This window comes from Sciurus carolinensis, chromosome 3, assembly GCF_902686445.1.
Source record: "Sciurus carolinensis chromosome 3, mSciCar1.2, whole genome shotgun sequence".
NCBI classification, from domain to species: Eukaryota; Metazoa; Chordata; class Mammalia; order Rodentia; family Sciuridae; genus Sciurus; species Sciurus carolinensis.
This window is the reverse complement of record NC_062215.1, coordinates 100246535-100270138: the sequence shown is the minus strand read 5'-3', so window position 1 is coordinate 100270138 and position 23604 is coordinate 100246535. Positions and strand designations below refer to the sequence as shown.

The window sequence follows — 23604 nt, the reverse complement described above, 5'->3', positions numbered from 1 at the left end:
AATAGTCTTTGGTCCTAAAAGTGAAAGCAGAAATAAAAAGCAAAGAGCACTAAAAGAAATTGTACCACTCTGCAGAGGAATATGAAAATGAAAAACAAAAAAACAAGAAAATGAGAAAGGGTAGGATTTAGAGTCAGTAGAAATTTGTGATCACACAATGACGAGTACCTAAGCATAAGAAACAGCTACTAGTAATTTCTGATTAGAAAGAACAAACCATATTTTAACATTCAAAATACTATTTAAATGACAATAAATATTGCTAATTTATAGTATTTCATACTCTCTCACTAAACAAAATCCAACAGTACATTTTCTTCAAAAGACACTGCTAACAGCTCATGTTTACAATGCATCTAAATCAATTATACTGCTTTTAAAAAGCAACTGGTAGCTCAGATAAATCTTTCCCTCCTTGCATCCAAAAGTCCACATTTGTATAGTTTTATATAGTTTTACTATATTTACAAACATAACGCATTTTATTCTTTTCTAAGCAAAGTGTAACATCTTCATAAATATCCTAGATTCCCTTACTAGAACTAGAATGCCAAATTGGAAATGGCCTGGGTTAGCAAATGTCATCTATGCTTGGGAAATTCATTCTGTGATGTTTAAGAAAATCACACCCATAAGAAAGAGTTATGAAAGTTGTGGTAATTAACCAGTAGTATAATTTCTCCTAAAATATACCATCTCTGGCAGCTGTTATGCTTCACAGCTGTTAGGTTAACAGCTGACAAAGACAAGCTTTCAATGTTAGGAGTAACAAGAATCTACCGAACATGCTCTGCCTCCAATTATAATTCTTCATTGTTTTACATTTACATGTTCTTAATTCTTTGGGATGTTAAGAGAATGTAATATTTACTGTTAATTATATGAAATGTAAGGCAGTGAACACCACTCTGAAATGATGTTTTCTTCTATATCATTTCAGTCCGTAGTGTGAGATCCTATTTCCCTTAGAATTTGGGCTCACACTGCTTCTGAAAGCTAAATGGGACAAGTTCATCAATTTGAAATATGACACAACTGTCAACTAAGAAAAGAAGAAAAAGATCCCACTGTTACTTCAGACTATTGCCACGACTGGCTTGAAAATGAACATTTCCCTACTTCCCATGACCCCACAGTAGCTAGAGGAACCAAGGGTCTTTTTTACTTGCAAGAGCTAGAATTTCATTTCAAAGGAACTGTAAGCTCTTAAGTGACCAACAAGGAAAAGTAGTATTTCAAATTCTCAGCTTCCTAAATAGAACAGATAATGACAAAATACATAATTATTGAAGAACTCAAAATTTCTAAGATACATAAGGACACAAAATTCTTCAAATTACTTCAACGATAAGCCTAAAATACTATCAGATTTATAAAAAATAAACACTGTAAACAAATGGTCAATAGACAAGATTAAAGAGTAGGATTTCTAAAATAAAGTTCATCAACATCATTAGCTCTCATGTTCAAATTACTCAGTTATTCAAATTATTAGAAAAAACTATTGGTCTTAAATTATTATTGATCTACAGTCAATCAAATATAATTTGCACATTACCTTTCGAGTTTGCATTTTCTCTGTTCTTCTCCGAAAGGCAACATAAGGGTCATTGTTGGTAGAGCCATCTCTTTTCTCTTGTTTTATTTGAGGAATAAGGGATGGCCCCCTGCAGTTTTTACGTTTTCTCACCCAGTAGTCATATACAGCTTTAATAAGATAATCATCTTCATTTAGCAGCAGTTTTGCTTCTTGAAGTGTTACAAGCTAAATGAAAAATACAAGATATCATTGAATACAATGTTTGAAAAAAGAAATCAAAATTGAACTAAAGCTATTGGAAAAATGTGTGATCCAGTTTAACAATTATGACCAGATTAGAACTATGATGGCAGGTAAAGACATGATTCAATTTAATCTAACAAAGGTCTCAACAGTTATAGGAGATGTATCTAAAATGAATTATTTTGTCGTGAGAGGTAGTAGTTGCACAATTTAAGAAAAATGTGTAAGTAACAGTTGGAAAGACTATAATAGATCTATGCCTCAGGAAGTCTTGGTCTAGAAGACATCTGGGGTCTTTCAAAATTTTGATAATCTATGATTCTACATATTTTAAGTTCTACTAGTTTTCAAGTCTACTAGCTTCTATTTGATTTTCAATAGCAAACAGAAGATACAGAAGGTTTCTTTTTACCTGATGCCAAAACAACACATATGATATTACAACAATATGCCTATTTTGGAACTGAAAAAAGGAAAAACAGCACATTTCTGTAAGTTTCAACATTATGCAATTCTGTATTTCTTGAACCAATTACATATAAAAGCAATTCTGTCATTCAAGCTGGTTAAGTAGAGAATCCCTTGTTTTCTATCTGAGAGGCTGAGGAACTTGGACTTTAAAGTGGTGGGTCAGAGTCTAAAACATGAATAGGAAGAAAGAGTAAGGACTCTTACCAAACCAAAAGAACCAATATTTCCAAACATGACATTTAAATGGATGCCCTTCTACTGTTTAAGTTCTCTGAAACTGTGATAAACACCCTTCACGTCTACAAGGGCAGGAGTAGAATCAGAATTGAGCTTTTTGTAGAATTTCTTTGTAGCCCCGAGGATTGAACTGAAGGTCTCATGCATACTAGGCAGGCAAGCCACTAGTCCAGAGTTGAGCATTCTGGATCTAATACAATTCTACCTCCTGCGGACAGTATCACTGGCAGCTGTCCTGTGCTCTGGAGGCCAAGGGAAACAATGCTAAGATATGCTGCATGTGCTTCAGCTGTTTGGTCATTATGCTTCTGATAAAATCTTGCCACTAATCAGAGAACAGTAGTGAGTTTCTTATGTAACAGTATTACCGAACTGCCACTACTTCCTATGTTCCTGAGTAGCATGTCAGGATTAAAACACCTGCTCAGTTTTCCTTCTCTGGTGGTCCTTAATCCAGCTGGCAATGTCTTTTTGCCTTCTTGTTAAGTACCCTCTTTACTTCACAACTAGTAAGAATTTAATACATAGTTTGCAGTTAAACATCCTACTGTTCCTGTCCAGTGTTAACCATATTTTCTCAGTAAACTGATGGTTTTATGCTATTGTACAGTAACTTTCTACTCTATGGGAAAATCTACTTTTAAACAATCTGTAAAATTTGTCTTTAGCAATTCTAAGGCAACCAGCTAGTATCACTGCACCTCTATCATGATGACAGCATTAATGAGTGGGTAAGAATTATCTGCAGATAAAGCAATCACATTATTTATGTCACATGATCAAAAAATGCACAAAATCAGAACCCTACTATTAAAAATTATATAAAAAAATTGTCACTTAACATGCAGTTTAACCACTAGAAAGCAGTGGAAACCATCTAACTTACAAAAGGGTCTGTAGTGAATTTACTATTTCTAAAGTAGTCTGTGTTGATTATTTAGGAGGGCTTAGAAATGGGGTGATAAAACTAATTTACCATTTGGGCTTTTCATTCTAAACTGCTACTAACTCTATGAAGACAAGGACCATTTAGTTTGCTAACAGATATAACCCTTGGCCTAGTAATTTCAATAAATACATTTTTAATACACAAATTAATAAAACACAGGCGAAAATTGTTTTTAGTTTATAAAATAAGACAACAACATAAGAACTTCAGAACTGAGTATTAGTGCAATAAGCAAAGGGGAGAGAGAGTGAGAACAACTAGGAGTGCATGCATTTGTTTTTGGTGTTGGAAAATGACTGCCTCTCTGCCGTATGCCTTTTTACCATTTTCTTTCTTTCAAATCTGATGGCTTATTATTTATGCAATGGCCTAAACAGTACTACCAAGGGCAAGTTTCTAAATAAGGATTTACATTATATTAAAAAAGGGTTCAATAATCACTTTTCCTATTATGTTCTCCAAGAGAAGTAAATGACTACAGTTCAAAATTGACAAAGTTCAAAATTGACAAAGTTGTGATGTGACTCTAAAAAGTAATACTGGAAATATTCCTTACTTATCAAGTGACATTTAGACAGAGCCACAAAATTATCACCTAAGGAGAAAACATCAGCATTCAATGAGAAATATATATTTTTATACATTTTGAATATTCAAGGAGAAAGGACCTTTACCAAAGTTCCAGCAAATGGAAAAGGTGTTCAACTATAACAACAAAAATTTGGTAGACTTATGAAGTCCTCTTGTCTTTGGGAAAGAACTTGAACATAAATCATGCCCTATTTTTAAAGGTACATATGCCCAAATCAAAAAAGGGAAACACCTGTTTAAATTCTAAGATAAACGCCACAATTAAATAAAATAATCCTTTTCCTGCCAGGCGTGGTGGTGCACGCCCATACTCCCAGCAATTCAGGAGACTGAGACAGGAGGATCACAAATTCATGACCAGTCTCAGCAACTTAGTGAGACCCTGTCCCAAAAAAAAAAAAAAAAAAAAAAAAAAAGCCGGGTGCGGTGGAGCATGCCTGTAATCCTAGTGGCTCTGGAGGCAGAGACCAGAAGATTGAGAGTTCAAAGCCAGTCTCAGCAAAAGCAAGGCGCTAAACAACTCAGTGAGACCCTGTCTCTAAATAAAATATAAAACAGGGCTGGGGCTGGGGCTCAGTGGTCAAGAGCCCATGAGTTCAATCCCCACTACCAAAAATAAATAAATTGATTAAAATAAAAAATAAAAACGGTTCAGTGGTAAAGTGCCTCTGGGTTAAATCCCTAGTACCAAAAACAAAAACAAAAACAAAAACAAAAAAAACACCAAAACAACAAAAACCTTTTCTTTTTCATAGAGAAGTAACACTAAACCATTAAAATTCATTACTATTTCACTTATCACCAAGTGTGAGATAACTACTTTAGAAGGATCTGTTTATTAATTCATTTTTTTCTTTCAAAGGTTCCACTATATTTTTCTGATTCTTAATATTGCCAACCCATGGAAGAGAGATCATGGAATAATAAAATCATAATGATAAGATGGTTAGGATAAAGTTTCTCCAATTCTATGAATAATTTTCTAAGATATAAGAAATTCCCAAGAGTTCTATTAGTCTTCCATTTAGGAGAAAACTTTTTTCTAACCACATATCGATAGACTGCTGACTTGCTTTCACCAATTTCTGCAGTCACAGAAATGAACCTCTGATATTGTAATACAAAATTTAAAACAAGTCTGGATACGGCAATAACATTTAAACAAGTTGAAATGGAAAATATAAATATTAAATTTATATTTAAATATAAATTTATATTTAAATATAAATATTAAATTCAAATTATTTTTCAAATCAGACTAGACTTCATTAACTTTACATAGCACAATTATGTTAACATGTACACACATTCAGAAATTTAGTATGTAGGTTTGAAAACTGTATTAAGTGCCAGGATTCATTGTGAATGCTTCAGAAGGTCTAGACCAAATTTCATTTAAAAAATATAAATATTTGCTGGGCATGGTGGTGCACACCTGTAATCCCAGCAGCTCTAAAAGCTGAGGCAGGAGGATCACGAGTTCAAAGCCAGCCTCAGGAACTTAGGGAGGTTCTGAACAACTCATTAAGACCCTGTCTCAAAATAAAATACAAAAAGGGCTGGGGATGTGCTTCAGTGGTTAAGTACCTCTGGGTCCCCCCTCCAAAAATATACCCACGAAATATAAATACTTAAAAATCGTAGTAAAGAACACATCCCTTTAAAGACACTCTTATTCCAAATTAAAACACACACACATATATATCCACCACAAGAGAGAGCCTCTCCCATATGAAAAAGTATGCATAGTCCTACAGTACACAAAAAACATATTCTCTTAACTGCCACACTGGGTATATCTGCTTAGGGTCTGACTCAGTGAGCATAAATAATAATGCAATTTCAAGTAAACATTTAAGGTGCTGTATGATTTTTTTTTAAAAAAACCTGACTGATTATTATATTGCATTTTGGATATCTTTACTCTGACTTTTAAAGGTACAAGGAAAGTTGGCAACATATTAGCCACAGTTTCTATTTGCAATCAAGAGTAAGGAATCTATTAATAAGATACTAAATATTTCAACATCTTTGAAAGTGTTGCAAAATCAGGTTTAGAATCTGCAGTACCTAATATCAAAGCCATGGGGCTGATTCAATGGTGAAATCCACGTCCGCTTTTGTACCAACAGTATGGGGATTTACTGAGATAGCTGCTACTGCTACCTTGGTAATGCCAATCTTGCTGCCATCTTAACTCTACCAGAGACTTCTCCATTGTCCTTGCTTTTTGTAATAGAGGCTCTCGATTCAAATTCAGTGATTTTAACTGGCAAAGCCTAGGTCATGTAATTGTACCTTTACCTTTAATCAAGACAAGGCAATAGTGCCCTGGATGCACAAAGGGCCAGGAAAGAGCAATTAACACTTTCACCTTGTTTTGTTGTTTTCTCTCTTTCTTTTTTTGAAACCAAGTCTCACTAAATTGCCTGGGCTAGCCTTGAACTCAAGGATCCTCCTGCCTCACCCTCCTAGGATCTGGGATTACAGGCATCCATCACTGTGCCTAGCTCCTACATTTTCAGTTCTTATGGGCTGGAGAGCAGGCTCTGCCTTGCACCAAGATTCATCAAATGGAGAATTCTCCAAATGCAGAATGAACTCTTAGGATGTAAAGGAGTATTTAACTCAATAGTAAAAAAAAAAAAAAAAAAGATCAACATATCTTTTTTTCTGAAAGAAACTAACTACTCAGCATGCTTCAGGAGTGAGTCTTTCTAGGAAAAATCCATCTATAACTCCAGCTTCCCTTCTTCTTCCTGTCTCCATGAATCTGACACCAATGCTATAAGCCACAGGCCCTAAAATAAAGAACTTGGCTTACTCTAAGAAGTAGCATAGAAGGTAGAATGAAATTCCTCTTTCAGGCTGCCAAGATGGAGCTTGTCAAATGACTGTAAATATTTAGTAAAATGATCATCGTGAGATGTAAATTCCTTGTTTACTAAGACCACATATTAAAAATGTAGGCTCTGAGCTGAGTGCAATGGCACACATCCTTAATTCTCAGCTACTCAGGAGACTGAGGCAAGAGGATTGCAAAGTTGAGGCCAGTCTTGGCAACTTAGCAAGACCCTCTCACAAAATACATAAATTTTAAAAGGCTGGGGATGAGACTAAGTGGTAAAGTGCCCCTGAGTTTAATTCCCAATGTAGGAAAAAGAAAAGTAGGACCTGGCTTTCTAGGCAGAGGGAACAATAAAAGAGCATGGTACATTAATTATCAGTGAGAAGTTCAGTGTGCTTGGAGTCAGGTGAAATATGGACTTTATAGATAGTGGAAACCATTAAAGATTTTTTTGTTTTTTTAAAAAGCTTTTAATAAAATAGCTGGTGGCAGAATAGCAGTGTTCCAGCTTAAGAGATAATAAAAATGGAGGAAACGGACTGACAAAAAAAATGTTATTTTGGAACAAAAAACTGGTTTGATTTAGTTATATTTCTATATGGATTGTCATGAAAAAGTCAATCATTAAAGTGCAAGGTTGGTCCACTGTACAGAAGATGATGATGCCATTAAGAAAGAGAAAGTAAACCTGAGGGAGGGGCAGGAGGGTATGGGAATGTGAATTTGAAATACTTGCTAAGGTTGAAAGTTTCCATAAGAAACAGTATGGAGTTTAGGAGGAAGAGACAAATCTCAGGAACCAGTAACAAATATTTGGTAGCTTATGATAAAAGAATAAAAACTGAAGTAAGATACCAAAGGCAATAATAACATATAAGATAGAAAGGGGCAATAGTGGAAGAGATAAAAAAAAGAATCAGGAAATATGGTGATCAACTACAGGATCATAATTAGAATACAGGTTGAAAATAGGCTCCTGAATGACAATTAGGAGGTCTCTAGTATCCTTAAAGAGTGCAATTCAGTAAACTGAAATGGCTTGTGATGTAAATAAAAGGAGAACAAAAGAAGCACCAAGTATGGCTCACCTGAGAAAAATGAGATTAAGTGAAAGGTTCTCTTGGAAATAGAGATCCTTAAGCACATTTCTGGGTAGAGACAAAGACTGATGAAATGAGAGAAGAGAAAATTAAAAGTGAAACATTCAAGGAACATACAGGTACACAAAGAAGAGTTGGAAAATGGTTAGGATTATGTCTCTATAAAAGGATAAAGGTGGTATGAAGGTAGAAGGGAAGGAAAACGATGGAACTCATGGCTGATGGTCTGTTTAGAAGCAGCATTCTGTTTTGGGCAGCGGCAATGGAAGGTAGGGAGTTAAAGACTAAGTCTTTCTAAGGAAATGTGTAATAAGTAGAGGGCAGTAGAAAATGTCTGAAAAATAGGGCTTTCCATAGTTTAGAAAGGTGATAGCAAGGATTTATAAATTAAAATATCAAGGGTTTTAGAAAGAAACTCTTTAAAAACATCCAGTGCTTGGACAGTGTTTTAAGAAGATATTTTACGAGAGAATGACATTTAAAGGGGCTTGTGGTTTCAAAAAAGTAACCCTCTTATTTAGAAATTACTTCAAATACATAGTAAGTCTGCAATAACACTTCAAGGTACACCTGTATACTCTTTTGACCCAGGCTCATTTAGCTTTGTTAGATTTCTCTTTTGTTTTTTTCTCAGTACTGGGATTGAACCCAGGGGTGTTCTACCACTGAACTACATTCATAGCCCTACAGGGTTTTGCTAAATTGCCCAGGCTGGCCTCAATCTTGTGATCCTCCTGCCTCAGCCTCCTGAGTTACTGAGAATACAGAGGTGCTCCATTACTCCCACTCACTGATAGCTTTTATATCCATTTGCTTTACTACTAGTGTGTGTGCAAGCTTGCTCCTTCTTTCATGTACTCATTCTCCATAAACACAGTATTTTTTCTGATACATTTCTTTAAATACTAAAGTATGTACTTAAGGATAGAGACATTCATTTTTAATCATAGTAATCAACTTTTGTAAATTTAACATTGATAATTTTATCTATTTTTATCTACCATCCATTTGCCAATTTTATCAAACTGACTCAAACATTACCTATGCACCATTTACCTCTGATTCAGTTTAAGGTCAGGCATTGCGATGAGTTATCATGACTGAAAGACGATTTTTTTTTTAAGATAATATTAAAAAGAATCTGATAATTATTTAAATTTAGGGATTGGGAAGGAAAGGGGTAAAAAACTCCTAAAGATGATTAGGAGTTTGGGGAGTCATTGGAAAAATAAGAAATATAGGACCATCTAGGATAAGACAGTAAATTCAGTTTTAGAAAGGTTGAACTTGAAAGGACTGTGGACCACCCAAGTGGAGAAAAATCCCAGAGCTTGAGAAAGAAGTCAAGGACAAGGGTATATGGGTTATTCTAGCCACAAAAATCCTCAGAGGTGATTTACCCCAAAACTCATGATAAAAACAATCAGAACAAAATTTCAAGCTTTAATGTTTAAAGGAGTTAAATGAAAAGGAGCCAGCAAATAAGAAAGTATGGTCATGATAAATAAGATAACCAATCAAATTTAAATTATAAAAATAACCATCCAGTGTTTTTCCTGTCTTAAAAAAAAAAAAAAAAAAAAAAGGAAAGAAAAGAAATAAGAAAACTAGAAGGGACTAAATTATAAAAAGAACAAAACAAAAACAAAAACAGAGACAAAACCCAAAACAAAGGTGCAGTTTCAAGATAAAGGTGGGCCCAGCAGAGCATTTGGCTTAGTATGCTTACAAGCACTGCAAATGACAGAATGAAAGAAAGAAAAAGAAAGAAGGAAGGAATGAAGGAAAGAAGGAAGGGGGGAGGGAGGGAGAAATCTCACAAGTAAAATATTTAGATGGGGACTGAATTTGGCACAGAATCACAAAATCTGGCGACAGGAGTTTTTGGTAAGGACTTAATTCAATTAGTCTCTCAGAATGATGGAGGTAGAAGGTTTGCCTCAGTCTGTCTTTGATGCCTTTGTCTACCAACCTAATAAATATTAGTTTAACCATAAACTTGATTCCTTGCCCTGGGATCTGGTACTAGGACAGCCCCACAAAAAGGAAAAAATGTGATCCATGAATTCATACAGCAGGAATATGGAATGAAGACAGACAGCCCATTGGTGTCTTTAATCCTTGGTTCTAATAAAAGGATTATTACACCTTGTTCCTCTGACAAAACATTCACCTTTATTTCTCCTTGCCTTAAACAAATGCTTCATGCTTTGCACCTACTCAGATGTTTGATTCAAGACCTAGAAACTTGTATTTGCACAAAGAAAACTAAAATAAAATAGTGCTGATTATATATACAGTTAACTGTATTGTTTACATTTTTTGTTTATTCTTCCCCAACTTAGATAATAATAAGCTCTACAGAGGCAGGTCTTTTGTTACCTTCTTATTCAATGCCATTACTTGTCTTGTTCACCTAGGCACTATGAAAACGAATTATAAAACAGAGAGTTGAAGGCTTTTGATGATACAATCTTAAGTCATCATGAATTATTTCTGAGTAATCATGAGTAATTTTTTAGCAAATATAGAAATACCAAAAGACTGCTGTAGCCTAACCTGCTAAGAAAACTCTCCCATCTAGAACAAGCAGAAACTATCATTTGATGGCAGTGACCAAATCCCAGGAAAATCATGACCACTACTTAAAATAAGTATCAATTTGAAAATTTTAAAAAGTTCCCAATTAAAAACAAACAAGTTAGAATATCTTGAAAATCAGTTGAATTTTACAAACTTAGTTTTCAAAGTATATTTCTTTGAATAGTACAATGCATATTACTTTCCATCAAAACCAGGAACCAGGGGAAGTCTGGCAGAAAGGATAAATATGCAGCCAAGTAATTTTCCAATGGATGTGTTTGGGAAATGCTTCTGAAGAGTTGGTAACTCCTTAGGGATATAAAGAACTTAAGTTGTAGGACAAGGAGAATTTGATAACTAAACTTATGGAAAGTTCTAATAGTCTGTTGTAAAAAGCTTATTTGCAATTTTGTTGTATTCATAACTTAACATATGAATAACAATTAGCATACCAATATACCACACAGGTACACCAAAAGATTACACAGATAAACCAAAGATTATTTTTAAAACGTTTATTTAAAAAATCTAATTACAATATCAATACATGTTTATCATAGTAAATTTGGAAAAAACAGAATAAACATAAAAATCACCAATATTTTCAGCACCTAAAATAACCATAGTTGACATTTTATTGTACTTTCTTGCTCTTTTTTTCTTAGACTTTTTTTTTTCCCCAGGGCTGAGAACGGAACTTAGGACCTTGCGCATGCAAGGCAAGCACTCTGCCACTGAGCTAAATCCCCGACTCCTCTTTTTTTCTTAAATGTATAAATATAAATGCTTTAAATAAACCTCAGTGTTTTCCACATAAACAAATTATATCCTGTTTTTGAAATAACAGTATTATATTATGGACCATTCCCTATAGTTTTATTCACCTTTCGAAATCATGATTTTTTAATGGCTGCATCATATATTTTATCCTAGAGTCAAGTTAAAATTTATTCTGAACTTCTTGTTCAAAAATGTGTCACATCTTTTTCTTTTTTTGCAGTGCTAGGGACTGAACCCAGGTCCTCATGGCAGGCAAGTGCTCATCACTGAGCTATATCCTCAGCCCTCTGATTATACTTGAGAATGATTCTCAGAGATGGCATTACTAAACCAAAGGGTGTAAACATTTTAAGGTTCCTGATATATGCTTGGTTGTTTTCCAGAAAGACAATATCGCTTTAATTTCCCTATACCATATATGGAACATCTCAGTAATAAAAATTCTCTTATTTGTGAATAATTTTTCCTAATTTAAATACTTAATATATAAGTAATTAAAACTAAAATCCATTTAAGGTAATACCTTAATGAACATCCTAATATAAATCTGAGGACGTGAACAAGATTTGATATAAGATGCTTGCCTTAGAGACCCAACCAAGCAAATTCGGTTACTGAAGCATCAAAAATAGTCTAATTATTAGAAAGATCAAGAAGATACTATAACATTGTAACAGAATAATTTTTATCCATATTGAGAAAAGTTACAACACTACTCTTCATGCTCCTATTCAAGAAATTATGCTTAAATATTTTGTTCAAGGAATACTGTAAATAAAAATTCTAGGATGTCCAGAAAAGAGATTCAAGAGACAATGAAATTCAAAACACTTAGATCTAAATAAAATGTAAAATACAGGTGCTAACTGAAATATATGAAAGAAAGATATTTTTACATAGTACAGTACCTGATTAGAACTGGCTTTTTCAAGTCTGTCAATCATAATTTCAAATTGCAAAGGCTTAATTTCCATCTTTCTGTTAAGTCTATTTAATAAGGTCTCATCTTCTGAATCCATATCATAATCTGGTTGCTCGTTGTCTAGATTAAAAGCTAGAAAAGAAAAGAAGAATTCTTCAAATTCAGGAGAAATAATTAAATTATATGGTATTTTATCACATTTGACCACAGACTACTTCTAAATTTATATGCACTGACCAAAGAGTTCATGAGCAGATATCTAAAAATTAGTTTCAGAGGCTAACTGCACAGTGGGAGAAAAACATAAGTTTGTTTTACATATAATTAAATATTTAAGAATAAAAACATTAAGAAATTAATTATTTAAAAAATGATCACATGAGAAAATTTATAATAGCAATTACAAAAAAGATAACGGTAGTTTTGGTAGCATAATGAGAGGCTATGAAACAAAATTAAGAATCTAGAAATAAACTTGCATACATAGCTAATGTTTTGAACCACTGAAGATAAAAAGCAAAGTATTATTTTAAAAAGAGGAAGAAAGAAAAGATGCTGGGTATGGTGGGAGTCCCAATGATATAGAAGGCTGAGTAGGATGCTGAGGCAGGAGGATCAGAAGTTCAAGGCCAGACTGGGCAATTTAGTGAGACCCTGTCTCAAAATAAAAAATTTAAGGACTGAGGATGTAGTTCAGTGGAAGAGCAATCCTGGGTTCAATCCCTAATACCATCAAAGAAAACAAAAAACAAAGCAAAACAACAACAAAGAAAAACCCAAAAACCCAAGGTGTTGGTATAGGCAGACTAGTTATTAAGAAATATTAAGCTGAATTCCTGCCCCACTTCTAATATCAATAAACAACACATTCAACATGATTTTATAGCAAAAAATAAAATACGTAAAAATACTACAAGGAAATGAGGGGGAAAAATGTATGAACAGGTACAAATTCAGAAACCATAGAACTGAGAAGAAATGATTGAGTTACTATAAAATTAAAAACTTCTACATATAAGATTTAATAAATAAAATCTAAGGTCAAAGAACAAACTGAAAAAAAAAAGTAACACATAAGAGGGTTGATTTTCTTAAAGATTTCTTGCAAATTACTAAGAAAAAAACCCAAAAACTTAACAAAAATAGGCAAAAGATTTTTAGTGGAGATTAAGTATCAATGACTTTTAAACATGAAAAACACCTTAACCTTATTCATAATTAAACAGATGCAAAAATAATAAGGAGACATCTTTCATCAGATAAGACTAAGAACTAACCCTTGATAATATGCTATTTTGGAATGTGAGCAGGAAATTATAAACTGATATTTAGTTCAATTAAAAATACATCCTCTTGGACTTGGCAATTCTAATTCTAGGAATTTATCCATAAACTTAGGAACAAACAGGGCATTAGTCGTGACAATGGAATAAGCAAAAACTAGAAAACAAGCAATTTTTGCAGGATTAGATCAATGACAGTATGTATATACTGAAGTACAGACTGAAACCCTGAGAAAAGAATGAGTGATCCATGTACAAGGAGACAAAATAAAGCTCACTTTATAACCATCAGGTGAAAAAAAGCTAAGGTATAGAATAGTGTATACCATGTACTGTTTTACAAAGGATAAGAATGGACACATATGCCAGTGTTTGTAAATGCACAGAATATTTTTGAAAAGATACACAAGAAACCAGTAAGAGTTCTCTACTTCTGAGTAAGGGGACACTGAGCATAGGAGGTTAAAGGATGGTAGAGGAAAATAAATTTTCTCTGTTTCTTTTTGTATTCTTTGACATTTAAGCATGTATGAGTACTAATTATTCGAATGTAAAAGGGGAAAAAATTAAAGTGCCACAAATTATGTACTGAAATTACATGATAAGATTTAGAGCAAGGCAATAGAGATAGATACCAATCATCAATAGGTTGCCTGCATATCAAGGTGTAGGTGAATATTTGACATTTATATCATGTGAAATGTCCTGGCCTTCTCAGATTTAGCATGATGTTCTTAATGGTAATTCTCAACAGAGAAATCGAAATAGTGCATTTATTTATAAAATTTCAGTAAAACCAGCCTATTATAATGGGCAATATTGAGGAACTCAAATATTTAAAGGCATCTGCTTTATAATCAGTGACATCTCATAAATCTGAATTCTAGGTTCATTTGTTTAAAAAAATTTCACCACTATATAATAGGAAAAATAAAAGTTAGCTAATACTTATTAATTATATTGTACTTACTATGTTCAACATGCTTTTTGCATACTAATTGAACTGTCACAACCTCCCTGTGTAGCAGGTAGTATTTTATCTCATATTCTAAAAATGTTAAGTATGATTTATTTCAAATATTCCTGAAAACAAAATGTACTTTTCCTATCTTTTTACTACATGATTATCAATGATTCAAAAGTACATTTTTAAAAAGTCAATCCAATTCATGTCAAACTCTGTGATAAATGATGTAGATCCTCTAAACATTACTAAAATTCACTCTTCCTTCCACAAAGGGATGTTGTATTTGTAAACACACACAATAAAGGTTCAATGATCTGCCTTTAGTCCACAGACAAACAACAAGTTAATAAAATCAGGTAGTTGGTAAAACTGGAAGACATTTTAGAGAAAAATTTTAGAAAATATTGAGCAGAGTTAACCCAACATATTAATTTCTAAGGTAAACGGAAATTTTCAAATGTTCAAGGGCAAGGCTATATATACAATTTTTGCATGATCATCTTTTACAACACCTACCTAATCTTACTCACCTCTTGTTCCTCCACCTCCTATCTGCTCTATCTTCTTATTCTATTCTTATAAAAGCCAGCACCCCAGCTTGTGAGGCAAGGGAAGGGACAAGAAAAGCTGGGAAATAGTTTAGAAAAATTAATAGTGAGAATTGATAGGAGATCTGACAATGTGTTAAATCAGAACCAGGGCAAAGATTTGCACTAGCCCTGTAAGTATTCTAGTACTAGCATATCTTTTTATTAAAAAACTACACAAAGATCATTATAGAATTAGGTATTCTGTAGCTTAAAAACCAAGCATTGGTGTTTCATTTATACCTCTTTTTTTTACCTCAGATTATACTGAATATCTTCTCTACCAGACAACAAGAAATTCTTTAAAAGCAATAATTACTTTAGTCATATTTGCATACCCTCTCCACTATACTTAAGGAGAAAAAAGTGAGTATTAAAAGCTGATGATTTAAAAATAGCATTTCTTAAATGTAAGATATTCTTTTAAACTACAAGCAGCATGTTTTCTGTAAGTTTACTGCTACCTCATTTATGAAACCCAGAAAACTTTTTCCTGATTAAAAAAAAAAAATCTTAAAAATAGAGAGTTAGTTTCACTGGTCAACCAACCAATCAAAACACTCCCATACATTAAAAAAAAAAAGGGGGGGGGGTGGAAGGGAGGCAGATGGAAGATTAGAAATTTCTTGATGTATACTGACAGAATTAATACATGAACAAGGTTAATACCAGCATGTGTCTGTGTGTACTGTGTATATACAGAAGACTTCCTATGGTAACATTAACTAAGCAATAAACAATTAAGAAACATGAGGGTATTTAGGGTATGCATAATCACTATGAGAAGGAAAAAGGAAGTGGGAAGGAAAGCAGATCAAAAAGTTCCCTGCAATAGCTGTCAGGAAAGTTTGTGTGCTCTCCAGCAGGAGGTCAACAACTTCTGTGTAAGTAAGGCAGTGGATATAACCTGGTATTAGAATATGTAAAGCATCCACAAGATGACTGGTCGTAGCTTAGAGAATATACTGTTAGTCTAAAATTAGCTGGTAAAACAAATATTACTTCTAGTTAAAAGTGTCTTTTAAAAGTCCTTTAGTACTTGGCTATATTCACATGCAAATATGTAATAAGCAGAGCTGTTTAATGGAATGAAAAGAGAACTCAGAAGAAGAAATAACAAGAAAATTTCCCAGAGCCAAAATATGGCAAGATGTTTTCAGATTAAACAACGCTTACTAAGCAAAGTACAAAATGAATAATGTGCAATACAATGAAAAACATAATGATAAGCTAGTTACTGTCCATTACTTCATAATATTAAGAATATGAATTACTATTACTACCTAGTATTATGCCTTTACATACAGTATGTTAAGAGAAAGCACTTATTCTTTACTTTTCAACTCAAGTCTTCAGTATAGAAGGATACTTTAAGTTTCTCTGTACTCCTTCATTCTTTCCTGATTGGTGAACTTGAAAGGAGGACCTTATCAGCTCACTTCCTTCTGGATGAATGTTCTTTTATCCTTCACAGAGGCTGCATTTCCAGTCAGTCTTCCCCCGCAGAGAGGGGGTGGAGGGAGTTGGTGAGGATGGAGGTTTGAGGTGGGAGGTATGTTCTGATGTCAGTAACCAACTATGGGTAGTATGGCAGACCACACTCAGTATTTTATAAGTGATTATACTTTCTTTTTGACTCCAGAATATTCTATTATTTTTTCCTACTTTGGTCTTCATTACATGACCTTTAGACAAAATATAGTCCACATCCAGAGTTTATTTACTCACCCTCTTTTCTTTGGAGGCAATAGCATATGTAGTATAAGTACTCTCTTACACACCAAACATTAAGCCAATCAAAAGTTCTTTAAATTGCTGGGCAAGGTGGCGAAAGCCTGAAATCCCAGTAGCTCAGAAGGCTGAGGCAGGAGGATCCGGAGTTCAAAGCCAGCCTCAATACTCGGTGAGGCCCTAAGCAACTCAGAGAACCCTGTCCCTAAATAAAATACAAAATAGGGTAGGGGTTTGGCTCAATGGATGAGTGCCCCTGAATTCAATCCCCTGTTACCTGTCCCCCACCCCTCCAAAAAAAAGTGCATTAAATTCAAGGCTTTACAATAATAATAAAACCCACATTGACTTCCCTACCTTAATTTTGTGAATTCAGAACTCTTGTGTGTCTGCCTCACCCAGGACCCTCCTCAGTCATGTCAGATAATATGCCACAGGGAACTAACTGTACAACAGATGAGCAACTCATCTTCAAACAGCAGACCTGGTCACATTAAAGCAGACCTAGGTCACACTTTCTTTAATAGAAATGTGAACATAGAGATGTTTTCTGTTAAATAAGTCAGAGAGATGACACACTTATCTCAAAATTCCATTCAAACAAAAGAAAAGGGATTTTTATTTTCCAAATGGCATATTCAGAAGTGTTGAGAATGAGATAAAAAATTATCAACCTAATTTTCAAAATTATAAAGTACATAAATTAGCAGGTAAAAGAATACTAAAATATAAAATAGCTGGGAGAGATTATTAAAGCAGAAAACTTCCCCCTTTCCTATCTAGGACCAGGCTAAAATCAATAGTTACTCTCTGAAAGATGATTAGGGTACTTTTGAAAATAGGAAGAATAGTTGAAAATCTTTATATAATTGGACCTTTCCCTCCTTCAGTGTAGCTAGGTAACAACTTTTCCTCTCATTTGTTATCAGTCTGAAGATTAATCTACAAGGCTGCTCCAGAAAGCCTGTCAATGGTGGAGCACTACTATACTAAATACAAGATTACGACTCCATACCAAAGAAGAGTAAGTCAAAGTTCTCATGTTGAATCGTGAAATACCCCACCAGTCCATCCCACTCTTCTATGTACATGCCCCAACTCAGCTATAAAATCAGAAACACTGCCAGCCACCCAAGAATAGGACGGAAGCCCATTCCTCTACAGGTAAGTGAACTGATCTGGGAGCAGAGGGGGTGAACCATCAGATAAGTGATGGACAGTCAAGTAATTCAGATATTTAATAAAAGAGAGAAAACATCAAGAAGGATTTCACAGGAAAAACAGAAGATGCAAAAAGAAAAAATATATCCTGAAAGAACAAGAACAGGATACTATATAAAAGAAATAGGGAACAAAAAAATTTAAAAAAATAAGCTTTAAAACTATAACAGCAAAAATAAAGAACAGCAATACAGGAAGTTAAAAGACAATGATACTGAGCTGGGTGCAGTGGCACATCCCGTAGTACCAGCTACTTTCGGAGGCTGAGGACAGGAGGCCACTTAAGGCCAAAAGTTCAGGACCAGTCTCAGGAACACAGAAGTTCCATCTCAAAACAAAAACAAACAAACAACAATTGAAACGATGCTCAAAATTCTGAAGGATACCTGTTTTTAGCCTAAAACTTTTCACCTAGTCAAGTATGAGGCTAGAATAAAAGTAATTTCAGAGATGTAAGGCCTCAAAAAAAAAAAAAAAAAAAAAAAAAAAAAAAATCACCTTCTAAGTACCCTTTCTTAGGATGCCACAGGAAGATTACACCATTAGAATGAAGTAAATCTTAAAGGGAGAAAGCATGGAATCCAAGAATGGAAAACTAACAGATGTCATCAAGGAAATTCCCAAGATGATGGATTATAACAATACAGCAAGCCCCAGAGCATCCTGTCTAAAATAAAGCAGCAAAATGAATAAATGGCTCCAGAAAAAAATGTCCACAGAAGAAATAAAACTAAGAGACTATCTCATTGTTTGAAACATGAGTTATACTTCTGTTGAAGAGTTTGGGGACAAATTTAAGGAAAGGCACATAGAAAAAGCAGACACAAAGCTAAGAAACCTATCTCCTTTGAGAATACAACTTACACAAGAAAGGAAATATAATTAGTCTTAATTATCTCTCAGCTATTAATATGTGAATAATGACAATATTGTAAACTTTGAATTATGGTTCAATCATAAACTATAGCCAAAAGTTGGGAAAAGTGTGCTATAAAAAAAAAGAGAAGTGAAAAGAACTAAATTCTTGTCTTAAATGGAATGAAATCAAGAGATTATATTTTAAAAAGCAGTCTAAAAAGATAGAAATATAAAACCATTATTTAGAATTTTGAAGATAAGCATCTAAAGAAAAAGGTAGTTGCACCAAAGATGGAAGACTGGCTTTGTAGAAAAAATGTTTTTTAAAAATTAAGTCTAATGATATATGTATTACTTTGATAAGAAAATCAAATGTAAATTTAAAAGTACACTCTAAAAAAACCCACAGTGACAATATGATAGTTAATGAGAAGAACAAAGATCTCCCATGGGCCATGGAAGATCACTGCTGTGAAGCAATAAAAAGTAAGATGTTAATTCTAGTTCCAGTTCACAGACTTTAAGAATCCTTACAATAATTTCACCTTGTTTTCTGCTTTAATTATTTGTGTGGTTCACAACCTTGTGACCAAAAACACCTATTTAAAATACTTCACTCTTTGAAAAATAACCATGCTTCAAGCTTAAAAATGTATTTTAAGGTTCTAAGGCGGAACTTACTCTTGGGCTATGTTTATAACCCTATCTCCAGTTAGTTTTAAGTAGTTTAATAAAACCTTAATTCAGTTGTTAAAGTAAATTACAATTATTCATAATGAAGTTTACCATTGATGCAACTCTTTTATTTCTAGATGTATACTTTTACATAAGTTTTCTCTACTCATCACAAACCCTGAAAAGCATCTGTACCTTTGTTTTGTATACACTGACATCAAGACTTTAGAAGTGTTTTAATTAGTTTGCACCAAATCACTCAGAAATTGAAGTCTGCTAGATTGTGAGCCCATGCTGTTTTCCCTCCACTCCCCCTTGCCCAGGACTACATTCATTTATATCTTCTTCTAGTCTGTGATTTTTGTTTATGATGTCTTTTGCTATACAGATATCTTACCTGTCCTTGTCTTTATAGTTTCTGTTCTTTGCCTTAAGAATTCTTATCATCAAGTCATAAAGGTATCCCTATATATTTTCTTCTGGAAAATCGTCAGTTTTGCTTTATATTCCTTTGTATATTTTTCCACATGGAAAAATCAACTGTCCTAGCACTATTCGCCAAACATATCCTTTCTCCATTGATCTGTAATGCCTCTTTATTATTATTTATGATACATCAAATTTGTTTGGTTGTATTTCTAACTTTTTTTTAACATCCACTGGTCTATATATCAATCATTGAATACAAGATTAATATCTCATACTATAAAATTTTAAGAAAAAGTTAATTATAGGAGGGAGAAATAGAATGGAAGGGGAGGGTTTTTAAACTAACATTGCATTTGACTATACCTGTTTTATAGATTTTACTTTTAGAACCACATAGATATCTTACATGATACAATAAAATCTTGAGGAAAATCCCTAAAATTAAAAAATTAAGTGGGCAAGTAAACCAGGCTCTTTAAGATAAAGTATCTTTAAGATTAAACAAAACAAAACAAAACAAAACAACCAACCAACCAACAAAAAAATTCTGAAACTGTGTTTTCAGTGATTATATTATTGGTTCAAGTATTGGCATTATTATTCTGAGACTCTAGTGCTGGTGTGAAGAATAAAACATGGAGATTTTGTGGATGTTCTTTAGAACTGATATATAAGATGGAAATAAAACCTATAGTTTTATTTTCTTTATACAGTGATGATGATTGAATCCAGGGTCTAGGTCTAGGGCATGCTGGGCAAACACTGCCACTGGGCAATACATTCAGCTCAACTGTGTACTCTCAAGAATACGAAATAGTAGCATAAACACATGATGCATTTTATCTTAAATTCTTTTAAAATGTGTATTTCCCAGGTGAGTTCTGTTAAAAACAACAATAACAAAAAACACCAAAATCACCTTAGAGAAAATGGCCAACCCAGCAGCAATGAACATACCTTGCAGTCTCCAAATACAATTTCCCACTACAGAATAAGACCATCTTGCAGAAATGACTGTTTTTAAATCTGAACTAGGAAATAAACAAGGTGAGCCTGGCACTTTCTAGTTTTCTTGCATTTCAGGATGCCAGAGTCATATTAAAAAGACTTAAGAGCTCACCTGAATAGGTTCCTACTAACCCAAAAACAGTGATTATGAGTATAGATGAGGATAATCAATGTAATCAAATGAAACATAATATATATAAATCCATACTCCATACCATCATAATGCTAAAACAAAAGAAACACTCTTAACACCTTTTGGGGGTTCCTAAGAAACAAATCTCCATCAGGAAACACATTCATTTTTGGTTTTTTCTCCTTATATGATGTCCATGATCATTAATGGCTGTTACCTCGCTCCATTAATTCATTTAGAAGTTGCAAAATAGTAACATTCTATCATTCTTTCTTGATCTGCTATCATTGTAATACTTCCATATAAAGGAATCTTTGCCCTTCTTAACTCTTTATAGATGCCAAGATATCATTTATAACATTTTAATTAGTTCCTGATTAAAAATCAGAAGAGACTAACCAATTACCACACATGGAAGTTTCCTGTATCCTAGTTCAGAAAAATTATAATTTTTTTAGATGCCCAATTTTCTAGACCACAATTCAAACAAATTGATTTTTTGAAACAGGAGGAAAAACAGAGACTGATCGTAACTTACAACAGTCGAAAAATGTGTACACTGACTCAGTGATATTAAGAAAATACTGTTTTTCTCTTAAGAGGTAGTATAATAAAATTATTTTAATAATGTCATTACATGTTAAAAGCAATACAATTAGAGAATAGTATTGTGATTATGTTTCAATAGTCCTAGGTGAAATAATGTTAGAATGGCTATCAAATCATTGGGAAGTAGAGAAGATATGAGTATAAAGGACCACTACTGGCCAGCTGAGTGATAAGTACATAGCAGTTCATTACTATATTCTTTCTACTTTTCAAAAAGTAGAAAAAATTGAAAAATTTCCATAATGGAAGTCTAAAAATATATCGAGAATAAAGAATTCCTTAAAATAAAGTAAGAAAATGTGGACCAAAAAATATAAAGAGCAATTGATATAAAAAGATGTTAAACCTCACCTATAATTGGTGAAAGGACTATTTTTAAATCAATACCACTTCATCAAACTGACAAAAAAGAATAAAGTTTGATAATTACAAGTACTGGTAAAAAAATAAGTAAATTCTCATATACAACTGGTAAAAATATAAACTGGTATAACCAACTGGTTTGGATAGTAATTCTAATATCTGGAGTAAAATTAAATGTACATTTTCTGTAAGACCCAGCAATTGCACTTTTAAGCCTATATCCTAGAGAGCTGTCATAAATGGGGACTTGGAGAAGGTGACATGTACAAGATCAATCATTACATCATTACTCATGAAAGCAAAAAAGCAGGGGGAAAAAACTAAATGTTCATCAATAGGAACAGATAAAGACATATTTACACAAATTCATAGTTATGAAAACATGTTCACATAAAAACATGCACACAAAGTTTCTATCAACTTACTCATAATAGCCCCATTTTAGAAATGACCGAAATGTCCTTCAATGGTGAAAGGTTAAACAAACTGCAGCACATGGAATTATACTGAGTATAAAATATGTGCAGATACATATAACACAAAAATTTGGCTGATCTCAAGGGAAGTATGCCAAGCAAAAAAAGCCAAAGGTTACAAACTATAGATTTCCTTTATATAACATTCTTGAGAGGACTAGAGCAATGGATAGGATATTAATAGCTATAAAGCAAGGCCAATAAAATGTACCTATCTCATAAGATTCTTAAAAGGATAAATGAAATAATTTGTGCCTATCATAGAGCCCAGCACTAAGTAAAAAGCATTCAATAATGGTAGGATGCCGTTACTACTCAAAACTACTCCATTAGCAAACGGGAGTATACTCAAATTCTGTGGAAGTGAAAAAGTATGATATAATTTTATTTTTTTAGCATTAATGCTCCTAATAAAAGGGATATACAGAAATCATGGTTCTTAGTTTAAGTATTTTAAAGATGTCTCAACTACAAATAAATATAAACTATAATACTTTGTAAATTACAAAAATCATACTTTCTCCTGTCTCTCCCCTGGCTAAACAGCTACATTCTCTGATTTATTAAGACTAATCTGTGCCCAATGTGCTGCCCCCCACCTTTTGGTAAACTGGGGGCTGAACTCAGGGGTGCCTTACCATTAAGCAACATCCCCAGCCCTTTTTTTATTTTGAGACAGGCTCTCCCTAAGTTGCTTGGGGCCTCAACCTTGAGATCCTCCTGCCTCAGCCTCCTGAGCCACTGGTATACATGTGTGTGTGTCACAGTGTTGGGCCCCCAATGTGCTTCATTAGGGAAACATTTCAAAGTCATGAAAAAAGGTGGGAAGTAAACATTTATTCAGTCATGGTTACATTTAGGAACAAATCAGTTACATGGCTTTGACTTAAGCTATTGCAGATTCTAAACCCGATTTTGCAACAATTCCAAAGATGTTGAAATACTTAGTATCTTCTTATTAGATTCCTTTCTCTTGATTACAAATAGAAACCTTGGCTGA

The 23604-nt window shown here is 33.5% G+C and overlaps 1 protein-coding gene across 1 annotated transcript in view; it reads right to left on the bottom strand.

The window, feature by feature from the left end:
• The window catches only part of Epc2 (enhancer of polycomb homolog 2), a 132184-nt gene that overhangs the window by 28160 nt on the left and 80420 nt on the right, over positions 1–23604 (bottom strand). The window contains 2 exon segments of the mRNA XM_053743364.1: positions 1559–1765; positions 12251–12396. Of these exon segments, the coding sequence (XP_053599339.1) occupies positions 1559–1765; positions 12251–12396 (353 nt within the window).